The sequence below is a fragment of the Ceratotherium simum genome, chromosome 33 (genome assembly GCF_057802395.1).
Source record: "Ceratotherium simum simum isolate JZ-2026a chromosome 33, ASM5780239v1, whole genome shotgun sequence".
NCBI lineage: Eukaryota > Metazoa > Chordata > Mammalia > Perissodactyla > Rhinocerotidae > Ceratotherium > Ceratotherium simum.
The window spans coordinates 2750785-2775431 of record NC_141932.1 but is presented as its reverse complement, the minus strand read 5'-3'; the positions used below and the strand labels follow the sequence as shown (position 1 = coordinate 2775431).

General features: G+C 44.3%; 2 protein-coding genes and 1 pseudogene across 3 annotated transcripts in view; all 3 read left to right on the top strand.

Moving 5' to 3' along the window:
* The window catches only part of LOC101403705 (zinc finger protein 549-like), a 55910-nt gene extending 51614 nt beyond the window's left edge, over positions 1-4296 (top strand). For both annotated transcript variants that reach the window (XM_087421001.1, XM_087421000.1), the window contains one exon: positions 1851-4296. In XM_087421001.1, coding sequence (XP_087277127.1) covers positions 1851-1906 — 56 coding nt within the window. In that variant the 3' untranslated portion in view covers positions 1907-4296. The remainder of the gene's footprint in view (positions 1-1850) is intronic.
* LOC147912696 (uncharacterized) lies at positions 1907-4296 on the top strand (annotated as a pseudogene).
* Positions 4297-10971: 6675 nt separating this feature from the next.
* On the top strand, positions 10972-20394 carry LOC101404752 (uncharacterized). The gene is given in 5 exon segments (XM_014794386.2): positions 10972-11969; positions 14357-14398; positions 16914-17040; positions 18577-20117; positions 20120-20394. Coding segments are annotated over 5 exon segments (1800 nt in total). The 5' UTR covers positions 10972-11954; the 3' UTR covers positions 20195-20394.
* The last annotated feature ends 4253 nt before the right edge of the window (positions 20395-24647 follow it).

Genomic DNA, 24647 nt, shown 5'->3' with positions numbered 1-24647 from the left:
ACTGGGCTTTGAATGAAGTTCAGTTAGAGAGAGGAAGGTCCTAACTGCTTATGGGACAATGTGTCCAATGCAGAAGTGGGAGAGGGCCAAGAATCATGAGGTCCTCACATAGGTTTGGGTCACTGCATTAAAGCAAGAAGCAGGACCAGGTGGGGAGACCTTCAAATCAGAGCTACAGGCTGCCCCATGTGCTAGGGGACTTTGATGTCCTAGGGCAGGATTGGGGCAGAAGAGGATACTAGTGGCATTTGCCATGCACTATCTAGATTCCATATGCAGTTTTGCATGTTCAGAGGCCATGGAGATGTCTGTGGTGTGGTCCTGGGTGGCCAGAAAGCATTGTGACAATAGAGGGGCTGGAGACATGAGAGAGGTGCAGTCCAAAGAGTGATGTGTAGGTGAGGAGGAGAGTGAATGGAAGGCCCTCAAGACCTGGCACTTGGCTCTGTAGTTAATGGATGGCAATTAGATAAATATATATTCAAGCAAGCACAGAACAAGAAGCTACTCATGGACTGAACTGTCCCAATTTTGAGAGGGCTGTGTGGTCGTTGAGGACATGGCCATATATTTCTCCCAGGAGGAGTGGGACCTCTTTGGTGAGGCTCAGAGACGCCTGTACCATCATGTGATACTGGAGATCGTTGCACATTTGTCCTCCATAGGTAAGGCCCTCACACTCACCCCAGTGTCCTGGGCTGGGCTCTCTTCTCCTTTTCCAGGGGCAGCCTCGTCCTTCCCACCACGAGACCATATGTACCACTGTTTTTCCTGGTTTGCTGGCATGCCAGGGCTGGACTGTGTGTACTATACCCACTCTCTCCAAGAAGCCCCATCTCTGCTGCACTGAAGAGCTTGTAAGACAGAGCTCAGGAGTCAAAAATCTTGAAGTTTATCTGAGAGATCCCACCAGCTTGTCTCTGATCGAATAATTCTGTCCCAGTGTTTGGAATCTCTGTGTCCCAGACCTTCGTCCTCCCTCTTGCTGACATTTCTTGGGACCAGCTTGTGCCAGTAATTTCAGGCACTGACCTAGTCACTACTTCTAGAGATCACAGGGTTGTTTTTTTAAAGACCTCTGAAGTAATTTAGAATGTGTGATGTCATGGGGTGGGTCACTCTGGGTGCCTGGTGGCCACTCCCTGGTGCCTGACAGGGTGGTGCACTTGCAGGAGAACAATGGCAGGAGAGGCTCACAAGGTCCTGGGCTGGTGCATGGGAGCTGGGAAAGGATGTGAGGTCAGCGCTGAGTTCACATCACGCTGGGAGCCTGTCCTGAGCCCACCATTGCATGATGCCAGGGACGGTGGCCACATCTTACTTCCACCTTTTCTTCCCCATTGTCATTTCTACTCTGACTTCTGTCCCTGTCTCTCCTCAAGAGACACAGCTATCTGACCTCTGCCTCTCACCCATTGGCTTCCACTGCTCCCTTTGCAGGGCTCTCCAACATTTGACTTACACTGAGAGTGTTGAGAGGTGTGTGCATATCCTTAAATAGTCCTTGAGCACCAGCTGTTGTGTTACAATCAGACATTTCTGCATCTGAACACCTCTCCTCACTGCTTACCAGTCACCAGCAGCCATGGCCTTGTTGAAAGCCGTTTGCAGAAGAGCGAGTTAGGGACCCTGTCGCTCTTCCTGCACTGTACCCCTTCCTTATGTCCCTCCCTTCATGTGAGCTTCCCAGGCCCAGCTCTGCACAGAAAGCCTTCCTCTCACTGGCTCTAGTCCTCATTGTCAAGCACCAATCCCATGGACTTATTCATGGATTGTCTGACACTCATTAGTGTGGCTGCCTCCTGCCACCAAAGTCAACATGCACTTCACTAGCATCTCTCTGCTTACAGGTTGTTGGCATGGAGCCCAGGATGAAGAGGCACCTTTTGAGAAAGGGTTTCCATGAGAGTGTCACAGGTCAGGACTCCAGAGCCAAGTCCATCCACCTAAAAGGCCCAGACATTGATGCTTGTTGTACACTCTTGAAAGACATTTTGCACCTGGCTGAGCTCGACGGAACATCCCCTAATCAAGGGCTGTGTGCTTATGGGACAAGCCTGCACCAGCATCCAAAGAAGCAGACTAGAGATAAATATTCCATAAACGACAGTGAGAACACATTTGTCACGGACCATGGAGTTCACCTGATAGGGTGGAACTTGACATGCATGGAAGGTTGGAAGGGCTTCTCAACTGGCACAGTCCTTTTCCAGCCCCCGGCCCCTCACAGTGAGGGGAAGTCACCTAGGGACACCAACTGTCGGGAGGCCTTTTAAAGTGGACAAAATGGTTACAAGTGCACTCTGGAAAGGCCTTCAGCTGCAGACAAACGCTTGTGGGCACCAGAAAGTTCACACTGGAGATGGACCTTATGAATGCAGCGAAAATGGCACATTTTTTGGCACAACTCTGACCTCATTAAACATCAGAGATATCACACTAAAAAAAAGGTTTTTAAGTGTATCCAATGTGGCTACTTATTTAGGCACAACTCCAGTCTCATTAAACATCACAGTGGTAGTGCAGTGAATGTGGGAAAGTCTTTGCATACAACTCCAGTCTCATTGCACATCAGAGAATTCACACTGGAGAAAGGCCATCCGAGTGCAGAGAATGTGGGAAATTCTTTAGGTTCATCTCTAAACCTAACTACACATCAGAGAATTCACACTGGAGAAAGGCCTTCACTACAAAGTCCATACTCCATCAGCATAAGATAATACATGGTCAATAACAGTCTTATGATTGCAACAAATATGGGAAAGTTCACAGACTACTTCAGTCTCATTAATCATCACAGAATTCATGCTGGAGAAAGGCCTTATGAGTGTAGAAAGTGCAAAGTAGGTACATCTCCAACCTTAGTACACATCAGAGAATTCACACTGTAGTAAGGCCTTATGAATGCAGTGACTGCGGGAAGGTCTTTACATGCACCTCCAATCGCATTAAACATCAGAGAATTCATACTGGAGAAAGACGTATGAGTACAGTAAATGCAGAAACCTCCTTACATGCAACTCCAGTTTCATTAAACATCAGTTCACAGTAGAAAAAGGTGTTTTCAGTGCAGTGAATGTGGGAAGGCCTTCTTCAAACACATGCTTGTTGAGCATCAGAAAATCCACTCTGGAGAAAGGCCTTATCACTGCAGTGCATGTGGAAAGGCCTTTCTTAGAAAGCTTCAACTCGTTCACCACCAATCAGTGCACACTGGGGAAAGGCTTTATGAGTACAGTGAATGTGGGAAATCCTATAGCTGTAACTCTAGCCTCAATAAACATCGGAAAATTCACACTGGAGAAGGTTTTATGTGTGTAGTGAATGTGGGAAAGCCTTTGTCCTCAAACTTTTTAAGCATCAGAAAATCCACACTGGATAACAGCCTTATGAGTACAGTGAATATGGGAAATTCCTTTGGTGCAATGCCAATCTCATTAAAGTTAGGAGAGTTTTGCTGGAGAAAGGCCTTATGGGTGCTGCAAATGTGGACAGTTTTTTAGGGACGGTTGTAACCTTGGTATACATCAGAGAGTTCACACTGGAGAAAGGCCTTGGGAGTTTAGCCATTGAGGAAAGTTGTTGAGATGGAGCTCCACACTCCTAGGCACTGGGACTCCACATTGGAAAAGGACTTAATGAGTTTCCTTCCACTGTTTAGCTATTGTGTGTAATACTACAAGCATGAGTGTAGCAATATCTCTTTGAGACCCCACTTTCAGTTCTTTGTAAGTACATGCCCAGAAATGGAATTGTTGGTCCATGTGGTAATTCAGCTTTTAGGTCTTTTGAGGAACTGTTTTCCACGGTGGCTATACCATTTTATATTCCCACCATCAGTGCACAGGGATCCACTTTCTCCAAATCCTTGCCAAAACTTTTTAGTTTTGTTTTTTTGATATTATCTATCCTAATGTGTGTGAGGTGGTGTCTCATTGTGATTTAGATTTGCATTTTCCTCATGGTTAGTGGTGTTGAGCGTCTTTCTATGTGCTTGTTGGCCATTTGTGTATCATTGGAGAAATGCCTGTTCGGATCCTTTGCCTATTTTTAAGTTGAATTATTTGTTTTGTTGTTTACCTGTAGGAGTCCTTGTATATTCTGATATTGTCCCCTTATTAGATACATGATTTGCAAATATTTTGCCACTCTGTGGGTTGCCTTTTAACTCTGTTAATTTTATCCTTTAGTGTACAGAAGTTTTTTCTTTTGATATAGTCCAATTTATCTACATCTCCCCTTGTTGTATGGGCTTGCGGTGTCATATCCAATAAATCATTGCCATTGGGAATTGGATCTTTAGTTTTTGTTTTTTTTTTTAATTTCTTTAGATAAAAGGATAGGAGAATGAAAAAAACAGGAGTTGAAAGATGAGGAGATAGAAGAAAGAGAAATTAATGTAAGGGCAGATAATATGATACTGAAGAAATGAGAAAATTTGATTTTTATTGACTACCTGTTGTGTAACATGTCTTCTGTTAGGGGCTTTCACAAGACCATCTCACGAAATCCTCAAACCTGTTGGGTGATTTGACAAAAGTCAACAGGGAGTATGATACAGGAAATGGAAAGAAAATAGTATTAGAGATCAGGGAACCAATCCCAGATTTTAATCCCTGGTAGTATTTTTTAATTCCATTGTGCAACATATATTAGATGAAAAACTGATTGATTACCTCTAAATTTAATGCTTTCTGTTACATAAAACTCATGACAGAATTTAGATAGAGTTGCAGGATTGAGAGAAGTCATTTATATATCTATATCTGCTCAGTGTCAGACAAACAAGATTTAGATTCTTATTTCAGAATATGTCATCAAAGGCCCTGCAAATGAATTAAAGTATGAGCATATGGTCACCAATAGAGGAAAACCACATGGCTATCAAGACTATGAATGGATGCTCAAAGTCATTAGTTTTAAAGGAAAGCAAATTAAATGTAAGCGTATTTCTGTAATTCTAATTTCTAAACTGGGAAGCAGGTGTGAGGTGATGTGGAAGCAGTTATGTATACCTCACAGGAGGGTCTAGGGCTGCAGTGATGATGTATGTTTTATTTTACCGTGTTAAATACCTAGGAACAGAATGGCAGGGTCATCGAGTTGGCGAATGGTTAACATTTTTTATTTTTACTTATTATTTTTAATTTTTGCTTTTTGAGGAAGATTGGCCCTGAGCTAACATCTGTTGCCAATCTTCCTCTTTTTTTCTCTTTTCCCCCCAAAACCCCAGTACATAGTTGTGTATCATAGTTTTAGAGTTGTAGCTCTTCTATATTGGACACCGCCTCAGCACGGCTTGATGAGTGGTGAATAGGTCCGCGCCCAGGATCCGAACCTGTGAACCCCAGGCCACAGAAGTGGAAGGGGCGAACTTAACCGCTACGCTACTGGGCTGGCCCCCTGGTTAACATTTTTTAGATCAAACTATATTTTGAGCAGGTTTCAGTTTACAGAGAAACTCAGCAGAAAGTACAGTGTTCCCATATTCCCCTTCACAACCACCATCCCCACACCTGAAGTTTCCCAGTAAGGCATCTTGTTTTAGTGTGGTACGTTTCTTACAACTGATGAGCCAAATGATGATTATTAACTAAAGTCCACATATTACGTTAGGGTTCACTCTCTGTGTTCTTCATTCTATGGGTTTTGATACATGTATAATGTCATATTGCCACTATTCCAGTGTGATACAGAATAGTTTCACTGCCTTAATAATCCTCTGTGCTCCACCTGTTTAGCCTCATTGCCCTCTGCCCTCTCCCCTGGCAACCACTGGGCTTTGTATTTGTTTTTGTTTTTGTTTTTGTTTTTGTTTTTCTGGTAAGAACACTTGAGACCTAACCAATGTTAGATTTGCAATGCATTATTCTTGCCTATAGGTACAATGATGTACAGCAGGTTTCTAGAGCCTGTTCATGTTACTTAACTGAAACTTTGTGCCTGTTGATTAATAACTCCTCATTTCCCCCTCCCCCTCAGCTCCTGGTAACTACCATTCCAGTCTTTGATTTTATGAATTTGACTTTTTTAGATTCCTCATATAAGCGGAATCATGCAAAATACGTGACTTTCTGTGTCTGGCTTAGTTCACTTAGCATACTGTCTTCAAGGTGCATCCATGTTGTCACGTATTGCAAAATTTCCTTCTTTTTAAAGGCTGGATAGGCCCAGTGGCACAAGCGGTTAAGTGCGCACGCTCCTCTGTGGCGGCCCGGGGTTCGCCAGTTCGGAGCATGGGCTCGCACCAACGCACTGCTTGCCAAGCCATGCTGTGGCGGCGTTCCATATAAAGTAGAGGAAGATGGGCATGGATGTTAGCCCAGGGCCAATCTTCCTCAGCAAAAAGAAGAGGATTGGCAGATGTTAGCTCAGGGCCGATCTTCCTCACAAAAAAAAATAATAAATAAATAAAGGCTGAATAATATTCTACTGTATGTATATATCACATTTTCATCATCCATTCATCTGTTGATGGGCATTTAAGTTGTTTCCTCATCTTAGCCATTGTGAATAGTGCTGCAGTGAACACAGAACAGCTAATATCTCTTCCGGGTCCTGATTTCAGTTCGTTTGGATATATACGCAGAGGTGGGACTACTGCATCTTATGGTAGTTCCACTTTTAGTGTTTTGAGGAAACTTTATACTGTTTTCTATAGCTGCTGCACCATTTTGCATTCCTACCAAGAGTGTGCAAGGGCGCCAGATTCTCACATCCTTACCAAGACTTGTCTTTTGCTTTTTTGATAATAGCCATCCTGACAGGTGTGAGGTAATATCTCATTATGGTTCTGATTTGCATTTCCCTGATGATTAGTGACAATGAGCATTTTTTCTCATACCTGTTGGCCATTTGTATGTCTTCTTTGGAGAAATGTCTAGTCAAGGCTTTATCCCATTTTTAAAACAGGTTAGTTTTTTGGTATTGAGTTGTAGGAGATCTTTCTGTGTTTTGGAGATTAACCCTGTATCAGATATATAGTTTGCAAATATTTTCTCCCTTTCAGTTGGTTGCCTTTTCTCTCTGTAACCACTGATCTTTTTACTATCTCCATAGTTTTGCCTTTTCTGGAATGTCATATAGTTGGAATCATCTACTACGTAGCCTTTTCTGATTGGCTTCTTTCATTTAGTAATATGCAGTTAGGGTTCCTCCCTGTCTTTTCATGATTTGATAGTATATTTTCTTTTATCACTGAATAATATTGCTTGTATGAATGTACCAAAATTTGTTTATCCATTCTTCTATGTAATGATGTCTCAGTTGCTTCTAGGTTTTGACAACTATGAATAAAGCTGCTGTATGTCTGTGTGGCGATATTGTGTGGATATAACCTCTCCATTCATGTGGGTATGTGTCAAGGAGCACGATTGCTGCATCCTATGGCAAGAGTATATTTCGTTTTTTGAGAAACTGTCAAACTGCCTTCCAGGGATGCTATACTGTTAGGATGTCCCATGAGCAATGAATGAGAGTTCTTGTTGCTCCACATCCTTGTCAGCATTTGACGTTGTCAGTATTTTAAATTTTAGCCTTTCAAATGGGTGAGTAGTGGTATCTCATTGTTTTTTTAACTTGTTGATTTTTTGTTTATCTTAATTCCCTAATGACACATGATGTTGACCATCTGTTCATATTCTGTTAACAATGTCTTCTGCAGAAAAGATATTTTTGATTTTAATCAACTCCAACTTATCCAGTTTTCCTTCATAAATTGTGATTTTGGTGTTGTATCTCAAAATTTACCACCAAAACCTAAGGTCACCTAGATTTTCTCCTATGCTATCTTCTAGGGGTTTTATAGTTTTGTGTTGTACATTTAAGTCTGTGATCCATTTTGAGTGAATTTTTTTGTACAGTGTAAGTTCTGTATATGGATTCTTTTTTTTTTCCCTGCTGAGGAAGATTGGCCCTGAGCTAACATCTATTGCCAAGCCTCCTCTTTTTGCTTGAGGAAGATTGGTCCTGAGCTAACATCTGTGTCAGTCTTCCTCTATTTTGTATGTGGGTCGCGGCCACAGCATGGTCGCTGACGAATGATGTAGGTCCGCACCTGAGAACCAAATGGGGGCTGCCGAAGTGGAGCATGCCGAACTTAACAACTAGGCCATGGGGGTGGCCCTGGATTAGTTTTTTTTTTTAACATGGCTGTTGAATTCCAGCACCGTATGTTGAAAAGACTATCTTTTCTCCTTGGAACTTCCTTTGCTCCTTTGTCAAAGATAAGTGGACGATACTTGTGTGGATCTGTTTCTGGGCTCTCTGTTTCAGTTTTTTTTCATCTGTTTGTCATGTGGTAGGGTTTTTTTGTTTGTTTTGGTCTTTTATTCTCTCAATATGATATATTCCATTGATTGATTTTCAGCTGTTAAATCAATCTTGCATTCCCAGTTAGACAAATCCCACTTGCACATGATGTATTATCCTTTATATATGTTGCGGAATCAGGTTTTTGGATAATTTTTTATGTATTTTAAATCTATATCGATAAGGGTTAATTGGTCTGTAGTTGTCATGTGTTGTCTCTGTCTCACTTTGAGATCAGAGGAATTCTCCTTCATAGAATGAGTAGGGATATGTTCCTTCTCTTTTTTTTCCCAGCAGAATTTGTGAAGATTAGTGACATTTCTTCTTTTAAATGTTTGATAGAATTCCGTTCTGAAGGCATCTGGGCCTGGGATTTCCCTGTGGGAAGATTTTCAATGACTTTTACTTAGTGTAGTTCTCTATAGGTTTTCTCCCTGTCATGTCAATTTTAAGAATTTGTGTCTTTGAAGGAATTTGTACATTACATCTAACTTGTTTAAATTAGGGTGGGTAAGTTGTTTATACTATTTCCTTATACTTTTAATATCTGTAGGGTCAATAGTCAGATTTCCCCTTCATTCCTGATTTTCTTCTCTTTTCTCTTATTTTTTTGGTCAGTCTACCTAAAGTTGTCAATTTCATCGATTGTTCAAAACAACCACTATTTGTTTCATTGCTTTTCATGGTATAGATTTTCTCTGTCTTCTGTTCCAATGAGTTTTGTTCTACCCTTTATAAATAAAGCCTATGTATTCACCATCAGCTGCATTTGGCAGAGACTCAAAGGCAAGCAGAGGAGTGGGAATACTTTATAATGGAAAAAAGGTAAGGTTTCAGTCATGCCCTGATTATGGAATGCTGGTGTGGGGAAGCAGCAGGGGTCTAAGTAGAAGTGAGACTCCTGTGTGATTTGTTAGGGGTACATGGTTGCCTTTGTCTGGTTGGTCCTAAGTGGGAAGTGTGGGCCAAACTTAAGGAAGGTGCCAGGAATTAATCAAGTCCATAACTGTCAAATATTTTGTGATGTATTGTAAAAAGCTGAATACAGGCTATTTAGGGCATCCTGACCAAGTCAATATAGGAAGCAGGACCAACTCATTAAATACAGGTCATGTCCTTGAATTGTGCCCAGGTTTTCATTCATAGAGGTGACTGAATGGCAATATGGAGAGGTCAATGCCATTGAATGGGAAGTTGTGTTACTCGGCACTTCCCTGTTTTTTGAGTTTCTTAAATTAACATTTGTTAAGAGGAGCACAGAGTGCCAGGTGGTAGTCACGGTTCCACAACAGACCAAGAGCACAAGAGAAGTCACAATAGAAAAGTTTATTACTCACAGGTGCTGGAGGAAATACACGCCACACCTCCAGGGGCCGCACAGGGAGGTCAAGGCAGGGTGCAGGCAGAGAGAGGCAGGACCTGGGGCACATGCCTTTATTAGAGTTTGTGGGTTCAGTGCTTTGGGATTCACAGGCTAAGTCCAGATTGGTCAATTCAAACCGAAAAGAGCGGGGTTTTGTTAAGCTGCAGCGGGGGACATAGGGCACACAGGTGCTGGGAGGCAGGGGAGACTTGATCACAAGGACCTTTGGGAAGTAATATCAGAAACTTACATTTGTTTGTGACTCCGAGGGGCTGCTGTCTAGGGCAGGTGCTTCCGTGAGGGGGTGAGTGTCAGTTTAAAGTCCCTGCAGGATGCTTGGCCACACAAAATGGATGCTGAGGCAGCGATACCATGGAGTAACTTAGCTAAACTCTCAACTTAGCTAAACACCCTGGAAGTGAGAGGCAGGGCACACCAGGGAGGTCCACATGAAACCTTGTCACATGCAGGGGGTGGGCAGGGAAGAATCTTGGATTATGCCTTTATGAGTAAAGTGGCAGGGAGTACCTAGGTGGTCATCCCCTATCGGGCAGGAAGCCAGAACACACATTAGAGTTTGTTCTTGAGGTGTTTGTACTAGGAGTTTTGCGAGCCTGGGAAAACTGACTTGCAAGAGGGAGAAGTACACATCTTTCACTATTGTTTGGCCTTGTGATAAATAAATGCTAAATAGACTAATACAAAATCTAAGAAGACAGAACAGTCCTATATACGCAGCCAGCTGGCAACCCCATTCCTAGTGTGTCTCAGGCACCTACTAGTGTTCCAAAACCCGTAGGTGCTCCTTGGACATTGCTTAGATCAGCAAATACATGGCACAGCTTCCCTATTCATTTTCACTTTTCTGGCAAGTCTTTCAAAATACCATTTCCATCCCTCTAAGCAGTTAACGAGCCACGTTTTCAAGTGTGAAAAAGAATCACATTTTGGAGACAAAAGCCTGAGTGTGGCCAAGGTTTCATCACAGCCACAGCTCAGCTCCATCCTCTGGCTTTTCAGACTTTACTGTCTGTTGTTTAAACTTCACTGAGATCAGACCTGTTCCCCCCCCCACCCATGTCACAGGTATGTTTCCCTAGAACTATTTCTGCTACTTTCTTTGGATAACTACATAATCATTATTAATACCTTTCAGTAATCTCCATTTCACAAGTGGTTTTCACAATAATTTGAACTCCCTGTGAAGACGCTGTTGTTGCAATTTCAGGTGACATGATAAATCACTTCCCAGCAAGGAGATGAGATGAGACACCTTTGTTTTAGGGACAAGATGCTCCCAACAGCACACACTGAACCGGCAGAAAATGGCATGTGATAAGTCACTATTCTTTTCAGATAGGTTTCAGATTGTTAAAAGAATTGCAAAATACCTCATATGGAGTAATAAATATTATTTGAAGAAATGTGTGGCTCACTGGGTTCAAGTACAATCACGGACTACACAGGCAGGAAAGATGTTTTTCTGGGAATCAGAGGCCCAGTTTCACCCTTTCTCCATGTTTCTTTGCTTCCTGCCGTCCCTCCTCCGTATACCCCACTGGGGCTCTGTCTAAAGTCTTTTCTTTCTTCTTCTGTGCCAAATATTGCAGAAGCTTGTTAATGTGACTCCAGAGCTTCAGTCTACGTGTATTTGAAAAGCGACAAGATAGCTGACAGCTATGAGTGGTCATAGAGTGTCATTACAATACGGTGGTCCCTTTGGATGTTTAGCCTTTGGCAACTTGCTGTACTTCATAGGGTCTGAAATAACAAGTCTCCAACCTTTCGTTGACTGTCCTCCAAGAAATCTGGGTACGTTCCCTTTAAGAGCAAGAGAAGCCCCGCCCCATCTTGGAAGCCTGGAACTCCTTGTCCCAAGACCCCTGAGCTTGCCACTTGGCCTTTATACCTCAGGTAGGGAGTGACTCATGCTCTGACGTTTGGTTGGCGGTGGCTGTACTGGAAACTACAATCCCCAGAGTCTCCACGGTGAGCGGCGGCGGCTGAGCCAATGAAGGGTTAGGAGAGAGAGCGTGCGCATCGTGTGGGGCGGTGCTTCCGGCGTTCCTTCTCTCCCGCTAGGCTGCTTTCGGGTTGTTGGCGGGTTTAGGGCCTGGGAGTCGCCTGCTGGGCATAGAGGTGATGGAGGGGAAAAGCGCGGGAGGAGACGTTGTCCCCGCTGCACAGAGGCTATTGTGAGCCCCGACAGAGCCGGGTGGGGACGCGGCGGCCTTGCTCCCGGCCCCGCCTTTCCCACAGGTCGGTGGTGGAGGCCGCGCCGATGAAGTCGCGTGAGGTGGGTGCTGCGTCCCCGGCCTCCCCCGGCCCGACTCCCGCCTCCGAGCGCTAAAGCCCGGATTGAGGGCCGCGGCCTCTGTGTCCGGAACAGGGGGCGGCGGGTGTGCAGTCCCGGTTTGAGCCGGTGTGCTGAGGGCTGGAGGGAGTTCCCTCAGGGCGGCCTGGGCCGAGGCCTGCAGGTGCTTCTGAGTCGCAGCCTCGGCGGCGCCTGGGGGTGTCTCGTCCCCAGGGAACAAGGTGAGGAGGAGTCTCGCCCGCAGAGGCAACCTGAGCAGCTGGAAGCCATGGGAGGTTGTGAGGGGCGGCGGTTGGGAGGGGCGTGCCTGGAGCTCGAGGTTGAAGTGGGTAAGAGCAGGATGCGAATGGAGGCCGGTGAGGTCACCGCCACAGACCCCAGGGGAACTATGGTAGGGGAGGGACCAGGGTGGTGGCCCGAGGGGAGATGTGATGAGATTCTGGATGGATTTCAACAGTAGAGCCTCCAGGTTTTCCTGATGCATCACGTAAACCTATGAGCAAAAGTAGGGAGTGAAGGACCGTCTCAAGGTTTCTTTCCCTGAGTTCCCTAAAGTGTAAAGACGGGGGAGTCAGCGCAAGAAACAAGTTCCAGAGGGAAGATCATGATTTGGATTTTGGACATATTGATCTGAAATATTTCAAGATACAGATGTCACAAGAGAAGTGAGAGATCATATGTGTAGGTGAACGTAAACGTGTGGAAGCTGAGAAGGGGGACAAGTTTGGAGATATCACAAGAGTAGACAGTGTGGACTGCAGCAGAGCATGGCCTGGGGATCAGATCGAGATTGTTATCTCAGATGAGCCTCGTGAGGGAGGAGAGGGCTGTAAGTTGGAGGGCAGGTCATTGGGAGTGGGTGTTGGCATCCCTGATACTCCCTCTAGAAAAGAGCAGACCTGACATAGGAGGAATTCTGGCCTGTATCAGTAGAAAGGGAGGCCTTGATGGCGTAAGGAGCTCCCCTTCAGTGGAGGCTCTGGTGTGTGTGCTGGTGTAGATTCTCCCCTTTTTGGGTTAGTGGACCCTCAGGATCACTCCCTATGGAACAAGGGAAAGGTCACCCTGGCTGGTGGAGTCACTGGTTCCTAGACCAGGACACTGCTGCCTTACTTTTACTTCTCATGGCGAGTGGGATGATCCACTGTTTCAGACAAGAGCCGCCAACAAGCTTCCTTTTCACAATTATTTAGCAGGTAGGCCTGGTTGCTGAATGGACTGTAGCTGACTTGTCTGCTCAGCCCCTCCCTACAAATCATTATGAAAAGTTATGAAAAACATATTAATTTAAACAGTAGTTACCCAATATTTCTCTAAATATGTACACACAGGTTGGCAATTAGAAATGAACCTATTCGGGGCGGCCCCATAGCTTAGCGGGTAAGTGTGCACGCTCCGCTGCTGGCGGCCCGGGTTCGGATCCCGGGCGAGCACCGATGCACCACTTCTCCGGCCATGCTGAGGCTGCATCCCACATGCAGCAACTAGAAGGATGTGCAGCTATGACATACAGCTGTCTACTGGGGCTTTGGGGGGAAAAAATAAATAAATAAATCTCTATTAAAAAAAAAAAAGAAATGAACCTATTCAATAAGGTAAATTTATACAAACACTTCATACTTGATTTGACATTGATATACTTCTAAGTATTTGCTCACAGTGTAGAGTTTTATATACTTTTTTTTTTCTTGCTGAGGAAGATTGGCCCTGGACTAACATCTGTGCCCATCTTCCTCTATTTTGTACAGAAGATTGGCCCTGGGCTAACATCTATGCCCATCTTCCTCTATTTTGTACGTGGGACGCTGCCACAGCATGGCTTGATGAGCGGTGCGTAGGTCCATGCCTGGGATCCAAACCTGCGAACCCCGGGCTGCCAAAGTGGAGCACATGAAGTTAACCACTACACCACCAGGCTGACCCCTGCTTTTTTTTAAATAGAGGTTTTATTATAGAGTTTTATATATGTTTAAGATTCCTTTGAAATCTTAAAAAGTGGTAAAAGTAAAGACCCCAGATTTCAAAACCGTACCACTTCATTTGCACTGAAAATATATACAAAACTGTTGATCCTATGGACAGTAATAGCTGGTACATAGTATGTACTCCTTATATTTGATACCAGTATGAGCCCTATGAGGTTGAAAGCATTTTTATCCTCATAAGCATGTTCTTTTCCCTGAGGCTCAGGGAGGCTCAGTCCTTCTTCAGGGTCACCCAGCTGGTAAGAGGACACACTCTTTTCTGAGGAGCTGAGCTTAGACCATCAGACTGAGATCGCTTTGTTCCCGGGCAAGGCACGTGGCCCAGCTCAGCTTGTAGGATCCCACCATGGTCACCCATATCTCATGGCCTCCCTCTTCCAACAGGGTCCCATGGCAGAGGCAGAAATGCTTATGGACTCTGCACAGGTGAGTGGAGGGTGTCCTACCTTTCACCCACCCCCTTATCACCCCAGTGGTTTTGGCACCCCAATATATGTATCCTGAGGGAATGGTAGTGTCCTGGGACTTCTATCCTTCTTCCTTTCTTGAGTCTGAAGACCATACAATGTACCTTCACCAGGCCTAGGATCCTATATTTAGTCACAGGCTATAAGGAGCAGCTCCCATTTCTAACCTGATGGGGTAAGATGTGGCAGAGAGTCCTGGCCACAGAGTTCAGAGTGTTCAGATACTTGCAGGTGAAACTGAGCTGGGATGTTCAGGGAACTGCAGGTCTCTGTTATAACTGGTGGGAATGGGGAGCCGGGTGGGGTGTGGGTGAGAGTGCACAGGTATCAGCCTGAAGTCCTGGGCCTCTAATCTGAGGGAAGGTTTGAAGCAGAAGACAAAGATGCTACAACCCGGATTTTAACAAGCTCCCTCTGGCTACAGTGTGGTAGACTAGGGATGTGAGTGAAGGCAGGGAAAGCTGGGAGGAATTTCATGCAGCGGTCCAGGTGAGCGTTGGTGGTGGCTACACAAGAGTGGCGGCTGTGGAGGTAGAGGAGTGGTTGGTTTCTGGATGTGTTTTAAACTAGAGCTGCCCATATTTTATGATGTGGAGAGTAAGGGAGATGAGGTGGGATGGAAGGAAGAGTCAGGCATGGCCCCAGGTTTTTGGCCTTGTTAGGAAGGATAGATGTGCTTCATCAACTAAAATGGGGAAAGTCAGCATTATGAGGAATTTTCAGATGGAATATGAATAATCAGTTTTTTTCCACGTCACAGATGATCCAGAGACTCCAAGGGGCACTTTTACACAGAGGTCTGGAGTTCAGGGGATGGATTCAGGTTGGAGGCAGCTACAACGTGGTGCCCTGTATGTGGACTAGGATGAAACTGTGGCTCAGATTTAGGAGGCAACATCTCTAGGTTATGCTGGTGATGCCATTAGAGGACAAGGAATGGGAGTGAAGAACCTGAGTACTGGGTCTCTTGATTGGGCGCCTGATGGTGATGGTGGGCATCACAGAGACACATGAGGAAGCAGAGTTTCTGTATATGTTTGTGATGGTGGAGTGTAGGAGTGAGAAAGTCTTCTAAGGCCAGAGTGGACATGAGATGGATGTTGAGGGGGGGAAATGGGATCAGCTAGGAGAGTTGCTACCCTAGGGTCGGGTAGGAGTATGGCTGGGGAGGTCAGTGTAACTGGGCTGCAGTGAGGAGAGAGGAAGGTTCTGACTGCTTATGGGACACACAGTGCACTGCAGAAGTGGGAGAGAGATAAGGGTATGTGAGGTCCTCACATAGGAAGAGTGGCTGAGGATGAAGCAAGAAACAAGGCCTGGTGGGGAGACCTTCAAAGCAGGGCCTGAGTCTGGCTCTGGCACTAGAGGACTGTGGCGTTCAGGGAAAGGACTGGGGCTGAATTCGGTGCTGGATGCGTTTGCCATGCACTGCTTGGATTCTGTGGGCAGAGTGGCCTTTCAGGAGGTGAAGGAAATACCTATGGTGTGGGCTGGGGGTGTCTCTGGAGTTGTCACTGTGGAGGGGTCAAAATCATGAGGGAGGAGTCCAACAAGTGATGTGCAGGTGAGGAGGAGTGCAAATGGTTGGCCCCAGGCCCTGGCACTGGGCAGTTAAGGGAGAAGGATGAGTCCAAGTTTGGTTGTCTGAGAGTCAAGATCTAGGGGACTCCAGAGAAATTGGCTGGCAGGAGAGAGGTAAGGCCCTGCATGCCAGGCCCACAGCCTAGATGGTGCTTCTCTCTTCCCTCCCCCACGTGTTTTATGCTGTGTGCTGGACCCGGTGATCAATGGTAATGAGAAGAAAGCAGGCACTGGTGCCACTAGGACCTGGTAACTCTTCCACGTTGGGAAGTCAGGGAGGATGAGCAGGGGTGGATGTGTGGGGGAAGGATTGAAGATCCTGGAGAGAGAAGTACATCGATGATTGTACCCACAGGATTTTAATTTATGGAGGTGAGTGAGTGATGACACAGAGAGACCAATGACGTTGAAAGAAGGTTTTTATTACTTATATTTCTTATACTTATAGAAGGCCCCGGGGGGCACACCATGTAACATGGGGCCACATGGGAAAGCACCAGGTTTGGTCAGGAGGCATAAGCATGAGCAAAGAGAAACGTTAGGGCAGGGCCTTTATTTAACTTTCAAGGGAGATGCAGGGAGGGCAGGATGAAAAGCTTAGGGATGGCTAGTTTGTACAATTCTAGTGTACCTGGGGTAATGGGGCTGTCCCTGGTTGTCTGGTGCCTGGCCCTGGGCTGATTTAGGGTAGGAGAAATACTGCCTTGGTGTGTAAGAGTTAGTTAAGGAGTTGGTTCAGAACATGGGCTCTGGATTGCAAGGGGAATGTAAACAAAGTTGGCCGTTAGTTTAGCCCTGTAATTAATGGATGGCAAATAGATAAATACAGAATCCACAAAAACACAGTTAAAATGAGAAGCTGCTCATGAACCACACTGTTCCAATTTTGGCAGGGCCCTGTGGTCTTTGAGGACGTGGCCATATATTTCTCCCAGGAGGAGTGGGACCTCCTTGATGAGGCTCAGAGACTTTTGTACCATGCTGTGATGATGGAGAACTTTGCACTTTTGACCTCCGTAGGTAAGGCCATCACACCCACCCTAGTGTCCTGGGTTGGGCTCTGTTTTTCTCTTTTTCCAGGGGCGTCTCTGTCCTTCCCACAACGAGACCATGGGTATTATTTCTTTTCCTGGTTTCCTAGCATGTGTGTTTTTGGTGCCAGAGCTGGGCTTTGTGCACTGTACTCGCTCTCCCCAAGCAGCCCTATCCCTCTGCTCTGAGTACTTGCAAGACAGGGCTTAGGAGTCAGAAATCTTGAAGTTTGTCTGAGAGATCCCTCAGACCTGGCCTGTCCCTGGTTGGGTCACTCAGTCTAGATGCTTGTAACCTCGGTGTCCAGGCCTTCCCCCTCTTCTTGCTGATATTTCTTGGGGCCTGCCTGTGCCAAGAATTTCAGGCACCAGCCTGGTTGCTAATTTTGAGAACACTGGGTTGTTTCTATAGTCTGTCCTGTGAAGTTCTTGTAATTTTAGAATGTCAGATGTCCTGTGCTGGCCTTTTTCAGGTGCCACATCATTGCTCACCTTGAACAATGGGGAGGAGGACCCTGGGTGCTTGATAGGGTGGGTCAGTGGCAGGAGACACTTAAAAGTACGTGGCCCTGGTGTGAGGGAGCTGGGAACCTGTCCTTTGTCCACCATTGTTTGATGCCAGGACCAGTGGCCACACCTCCTTTCTATCTTTTCTTCCCCATTTTCATTTCAACTCTTGACTTCTAATCCTTTTTCTGCCGCACTCCAACCACACCTATGTGGCCTTCACCTCTCACCCGTTTTGTGTCATTTCTCCCTTTGCAGGGCTCTCCAACATTTGACCTATACTTAAGGTGTCATGAGGTCTGCACATATCCTTAAATAGTCCTTGAACTGCAGCATCTCTGTTGTAGTCAGGTATTTCTAGGTCTGGATACAAACTTCTACATAGTGCTCACCAATCACTAGTAGCCATGACCCTGTTGAAAGCCATTTGCAGAGGAGTGATTCAAAGACCTTGCCTCTCCTCCCTGCATAGTACCTCCTCTGGTCTGAATGTTTGTGTCTCCCCAAGGTGATGGTATTAGGAGATGAGGCCTTTGGGGCGTGATGAGATCATGAGGGCACGACCCTCATGAATCAGATAAATGCCCTTATAAAAGAGACTCCACAGAACTCCCTAGGCCCTCCACTATGTGAGAACACAACAAGAAGTCTGCAACCCAGAAGAGGCCCTCACCTACCGTGCTGGCACCATGATCTCGGAATTCCAGCCTCCAGAACTGTGCGAAATAAATTTCTGTTGTTTATAAGCCTCCCAGTCTGTGGTATTTTGTTATAACATCCCAAGTAGACTAAGACAGTACCTCTTCCTTGAGTCCTTACCTAGGACTAGGTCTGTCCCATTATGAGAGCTTCCCAGGCCCAGCTCTGCACAGCAGGTGTTCTTCTCATTGGCTCTAGTTCCCATTGCGTCTCAGCAATCCCATGGACTTATTCGTGGGTGTGTCTGACACATTTCTGATGAGGCTGCCTCCTCCCACCAAAGTCAACTTGCACTTTACCAGCATTTATCTGCTTACAGGTAGTTGGCATGGAGCCCAGGATGAGGAGGCACCTTCAGAGCAAGGTGTTTCTGTGGGAGTGTCACAGGTCAGGACTCCAAAGCCAGGTCCATCCATCCAGAAGGCCCAGCCCTGTGAGATGTGTCGCCCACTCTTGAAAGACATTTTGCACCTGGCTGAGCACGATGGAATGTACCCTGATGAAGGGCTATACATTTGTGGGGCAAACCTTTACCAGCACCAAAAGGAGCACATTGGAGACAAACTTTCCAGAAGGGTGGAGGGGAGGCCTTCACTGATGAACAGCAGTGTTCATGTGACAGAGAGGACCTTGACATGCAGTGAAGGTGAGAAGGACTTCGCAGCTGACACAGGCTTTCTCCTACACCTGGCCCCTCGCAGTGCGGGGAAGCCACACAGGGACACTGAGTGTGGGGAGGCCTTTGAAAGTGAACAAAATGATTACAAGTGCACTCAATGTGGGAAAGCCTTCAGCCATAAAGAGATACTTGTTGACCATGAGAAAATCCACCCTGGAGTAAGGCCTTGTGAGTGCAGCAAATGTGGGATGGCCTTCCTTAGAAAGTCTCACGTTGTTCAGCACCAGAAGATTCACACTGGAGAAAGGCCTTTTAAGTGCAGTGAATGTGGGAAATTCTTTAGGTACAACTCCACACTCATGAGTCACCAGAGAGTTCACACTGGATTAAGCCCTTATGAGTGCAGCAAATGTGGAGAATTCTTTAAGTACCATGCCAACTTCATGAAACATCAGAGAATTCACAATGGAGAAAGGCCTTATGAGTGCAGAGAATGTGGAAAATTCTTTAGGTACAACTACAGACTGGTAAGACATGAGCGAGTTCACACTGGAGAAAGGCCATATGAGTGTAGCCAATGTGGGAAATTCTTCAGATACAGCTCCACATTCATTAGACATCAGAGAGTTCACACTGCAGAAAGGCCTTATGAGTGCAATGAATGTGGGAAGTTATTTAGGTACAACTCCACACTCATTAAACATCAGAGAGTTCACACTGGAGAAAGGCCTTATGAGTGCAGTGAATGTGGGAAATTCTTTAGGTACACCTCTACACTGATTAGACATCAAAGAGTTCACACTGTAGAAAGGCCTTATAAATGCAGCTTATGTGGGGAATTCTTTAGGTACAAGTCCAAGCTCATTAAACACTGGAGAAATCACACTGGAGAAAGGTCTTACGAATGCAGCGAATGTGGGAAAGCCTTTAGGTACCACTGCAGACTCATTAGACATAAGAGAGTTCACACTGGAGAAAGGCCTTATGAGTGCAGCGAATGTGGGAAATTCTTTCGGTACAACTCCAACCTCCTGAAACATTGGAGAAATCACACTGGAGAGAGGCCTTATGAGTGCAGCGAATGTGGAAAAGCCTTTAGCCACAAGCATATACTTGTTGAACATCAGAAAATCCATACTGGAGAAAGGCCTTATGAATGTAGCAAATGTCAGAAGGCCTTCATTAGAAAGTCCCACCTTGTTCATCACCAGAAAATTCACAATGAAGACAGGCCTATGGCACCGTGAATGTGGGGAATTCTTTAGATACAACTCCAACCTCATTAAGCAGAGAATTCACACTGATAAAGATCTTATGAGTGCAGAGAATATGGTAAATCCTTTAGTTACCACTCTAAACTCATTACACTGGAGAAGTGCCTTATGAGTTCATATTGGAGTAGGGACACGTGAGTACAGTGAATGTGGGAAATTGTTTTGGTATAGGTCCCCATGCATTAGACATCAGGAGTCCCCACTGGAGGACAGCTTGAGTACAGTGAATGTGGGAAAGTCTTTAGGTGCAACTCCAGCCCCATTACACGTCAGAGATTTCACAATGGAGAAAGACTTTTTGAGTGCAGCAAATATGGGCATGTGTTCAGCCAAAACTTCCATGTCATTCGGCACCAAAAAGTTCACACCAAGAAGAGTATTGCAAATGGGGAAAGACTTCAGCCAAATGTCTGCTCTAATTTATACCTGGGAGCTACTGTAATATAGTTTTTTATTTTACGTTTCTAATTGTGGTAAAGTACATGTAACAAAATTCACCCTCTACCATTTTAATTGTACAGTTTAGTAGTGTTAAAAAATACACATATTTGTGCAACTAATCTCCAGAATTCTTTTCATCTTGCAGAATTGAAACTACACACATTAAACAACTTCTACCACCTTCCTACAACAATTGACAACTTTGTTTTTACACTCTGTCTCTGAATTTGACTACTTTGGATACTTCATATAAGTGGAATCATATAGTATTTTTCTTTTTGTGACTGGCTTATTTTACTTAGTGTAATATCCCCATGTTGAAGCATTTGTCAGCATTTCCTTCTGTTTTGAGAAGGGATCAGAGTTGACCCACCTAAGACAGGGAAATGTGCTGATGGAGTCAATACAGCTTTGCCAAATGTTATGATATTTCTAGAGGAAGAGAAGATCCAGATTTTATATGGAATCTTTATTTCTTTACAGCTTTATTGGGTATTGACATACATTAAACTTCATTTGTTAAAAGTGTAAAATATATTTTCATATGTGTGCACAACATATCCATTGCCCCTATAGCCCTATAGTTTCCATGGGCCCCTTTGTATTCTCTCTCCCAGCCCTACCCAACTTGCTGTCCCCGGGTAGATACTATAGTTTGCATTTTCTAGAATTTTATATAAATAGAATGCTACAGTTACTCCTTTTTTTTTTTTTTTTTGCTGGGAAAGATTTGCCCTGAACTAACATCTGTTGTCAATCTTCCTCTCTTTTTTTTTTTCCCCTCCCCAGAGCCCCAATACATAGTTGTATATTCTAGTTGTAAGTCCTTCTAGTTCTTGGTGAGCTGCCGCCACAGCATGGCTACTGACAAATGGTGTGGTTCTGAACCCAGGCCACTGAAGCGGAACCAGCTGAACTTTAACCACTAGGCCATCAGGGCTGGCTCCCTACAGTTACTCCTTTTTGTGTGTGTGAGGAAGATTAGCCCTGAGCTAACATCCATTGCCAATCCTCCTCTTTTTGCTGAGGAAGATTGGCCCTGGGCTAACATCCATGCCCATCTTCCTCTACTTTATATGGGATGCCGCCACAGCATGGCTGACAAGTGGTGTAGGTCTGCACCCAGACCCAAACCCTTGGACCCCAGGCTGCCGAAGCGGAGCACGTGATCTTAACTGCTACGCCACTGGGCCAGCCCCCCTACAGTTACTCTTGAATGGCTGTTTTCACTAATGCATATATATACATATTTAGTATTATCCATGTTGTGTGCAAAAGCATGGCATCAAATAAGAATAAGGAAGGCTCTGTGTTTCATATATTAGAGGTGCATTGTTTATAAACAACAAAGGTGCTTTTATGTTCTGACAGTCACTCTGAGAAAAAGTTGTTTAAAAGTGGGAAAGTGAAGTTTAAACTGAGTAACTTAAATTTAAGTTGAGTTTCATTTGAATTCATTATCAATAAAAAATTTTGAATCATTTGCCTTGTACACAAGCTTCCACTGAAGCATCTTTCTAGATTTTTCTATTCTTATTTGACTTCTTTTTTCTAGTAGTGTCTTTAAGTTATGTCTTTGTGTCATAAAAGTTCTTACGGCATTTTTTAATCATTACTCTTTTTTTATTGTGGTAAAATACACATACATAAAATTTACCATCTTACCATTTTTAAGTGTTCATTTCTGTGGTGTATTAGGTTCTCCAGAGAAACAGAACCATCAGGGTGTGTGTGTGTGTGTGTGTGTGTGTGTGTGTGTGTGTGTATGTATAGAGAGATGTTTTTTAAGGAATTAGCTGACGTGATTATGACAGCCTGCCAAATCCAAAATCTGCAGTGTATGCCAGCAGGCTGGAGACCCAGGGAAGAGCTGCAGTTCAAGACCAAAGGCAATCTGCTGGTAGAATTTCTTCTTGTTTGAGGTCGTCTTTTTATCATGTAATTCTCAAACCAGGTGGCTCATTTGAGAAAACTGAAATTTAGAATCAACAGGCATTATAGAACAGGAAATGGAAAGAGAACAGTTTTGGAGTGAGACCTGGGAAACAATCCCAGATTCTGCTCTCCTCTGGTTGTATTTTTTAATCCCAATGTGCACAAAATAGTGAAAAGTGGATGAAGATAATTATATCTAAATTTATGTCTAAATTTAAAGCTTTCTGTTTTATAAAGCTCATGACAGTCAAAATTTAGAGGGATTTGAGGGATTGAGAGAAAATATTTAAAACATCTAAATGTGCCTAATTTTAAATAATTTGAGACATACAAGTTTTAGATTCTTATTAAGGAATAAGAAGTCAAAGACCCTAGAAATGAATGAAATATGAGCAGACAGAGGAATTTCCGTTTTCTCTTCTGGCATGATAGAAACGCAGGAGCTGAATCCTCCCCAGGAACTCCAGTGCTGGGGTCGGAAAACCTAAACTGTAGTTAACGAATTGCTGGAGGCTCAGTGTGGACACATCAGAGAGATAACAACTCCAGAGGGACCCAGTCATTGGGTGCCCCACACTTTTCTGAGTTTTCCTCACAGTGAATATCAGAGAAAAGATACTCTTGTGTGTGAGGAGGGGGAGAGAGGAACCATTTTGAAATACATCAGAACGTTCTGTTCTTAACAAGGTCTGCCATCTGAAGAAACTAATTAACCAGAGCCTAATCAGCTGGGGTTTTATCAGAGCCTAACAAACCTGGGGGAAGGGAAATACCCAACTCTAGCCCACTCTAGCCATCCTGGCCCACCTAAATGGGGGTAGTGAAACTGGGAAGAATGTATGAAATTCATAGTCCAGAGGCAAAGGCTCACTAAAAGATTGAGACCTAATCATAATACTATATAGCATATTTCCCCTCTTCCCACAGTTTACCATCACCTTACTAAAGGCCTATTTTCAACAGTTCTCTTTACCAGTATGTGTCCAACTATTAAGAAAAAATTACAACACATACTAAAAGGCTGAAAACAGAATTTGAAGAGACAGAGCAAGCATCAGAACCAGACTCAGATATGGCAAGGATGTTGGAATCATCAGAACAGGAATTTAAAAAGCTGACTCAGATGGTACGGGTTCTGATGGAAAAGTAAACAGCATGCAAGAACAGATGGGTAATGTAAGCAGAGAGATGGAAATTCTAAGAAAAAAAAACAAATGTGACAGATCAAAAACACTAACAAGGGGGCCATCCCCGTGGCCTAGTGGTTAAGTTCAGTGTGCTCTGCATCGGCGGCCTGGGGTCCAAGGGTGCAGATCCCGGGGGCAGACATACACCACTTGTCAGCCATGCTGTGGCAGTGACCCACATACAAAATAGAGGAAAATTGGCATAGATGTTAGCTCAGGGCGAATCTTCCTCAGCCAAAAAAAAAAAAAACAAAAAACCACTAACAAAAATGAAGATTGCTTTTGATGCGCTTACTAGTAGACTGGGAATGTCTGGGGAAAGAATCTCTGAGCTTGAGGATATCTCAATAGGAATGGCCAAAACTGAAAAGCAAATGAACAAAAAAAGACTGAAAAAAATAGACTATCCAAGAACTATGGGACAACTGAAAAGGTGTAACATGCATAATGGCAATGCCAGAAGGAGAGGAAAGAAAGAAAAGAAGAAATGTTTGAAACAGTAGTGACAGAATTTCCATCAAATTCAGACATCAAAGTATAGATCCAGGAAGCTCAGAGAACACCAGCCAGGAAAAATGTTAAAAGAAAAAACTACACCTAGGCATATCATTTTCAAACTAAAGACAAAGATGAAGAAAAATCCTGAAAGAAGTCAGAGGAAAAAAACACTTTACCTATACAGGAGCAAAGATAGGAATTAAATCCAGAAAAGAGTGGAAGACAAAAATAGGAACAAAGTACCAGGGCAACAAAAACAGTAACCAATATGGCAGATATTAATCCAACTCGATCAGTAATCATTTTGAACGTCTAAATGCACCAATCAAAAGACAGATTGTCAGAGTGGATCAAAACACAAAACTCAACTGTATGTTGTCCACAAGAAACTCACTTTAAATATAAAGACATATATATAGATTGAAAGTAAATGGAT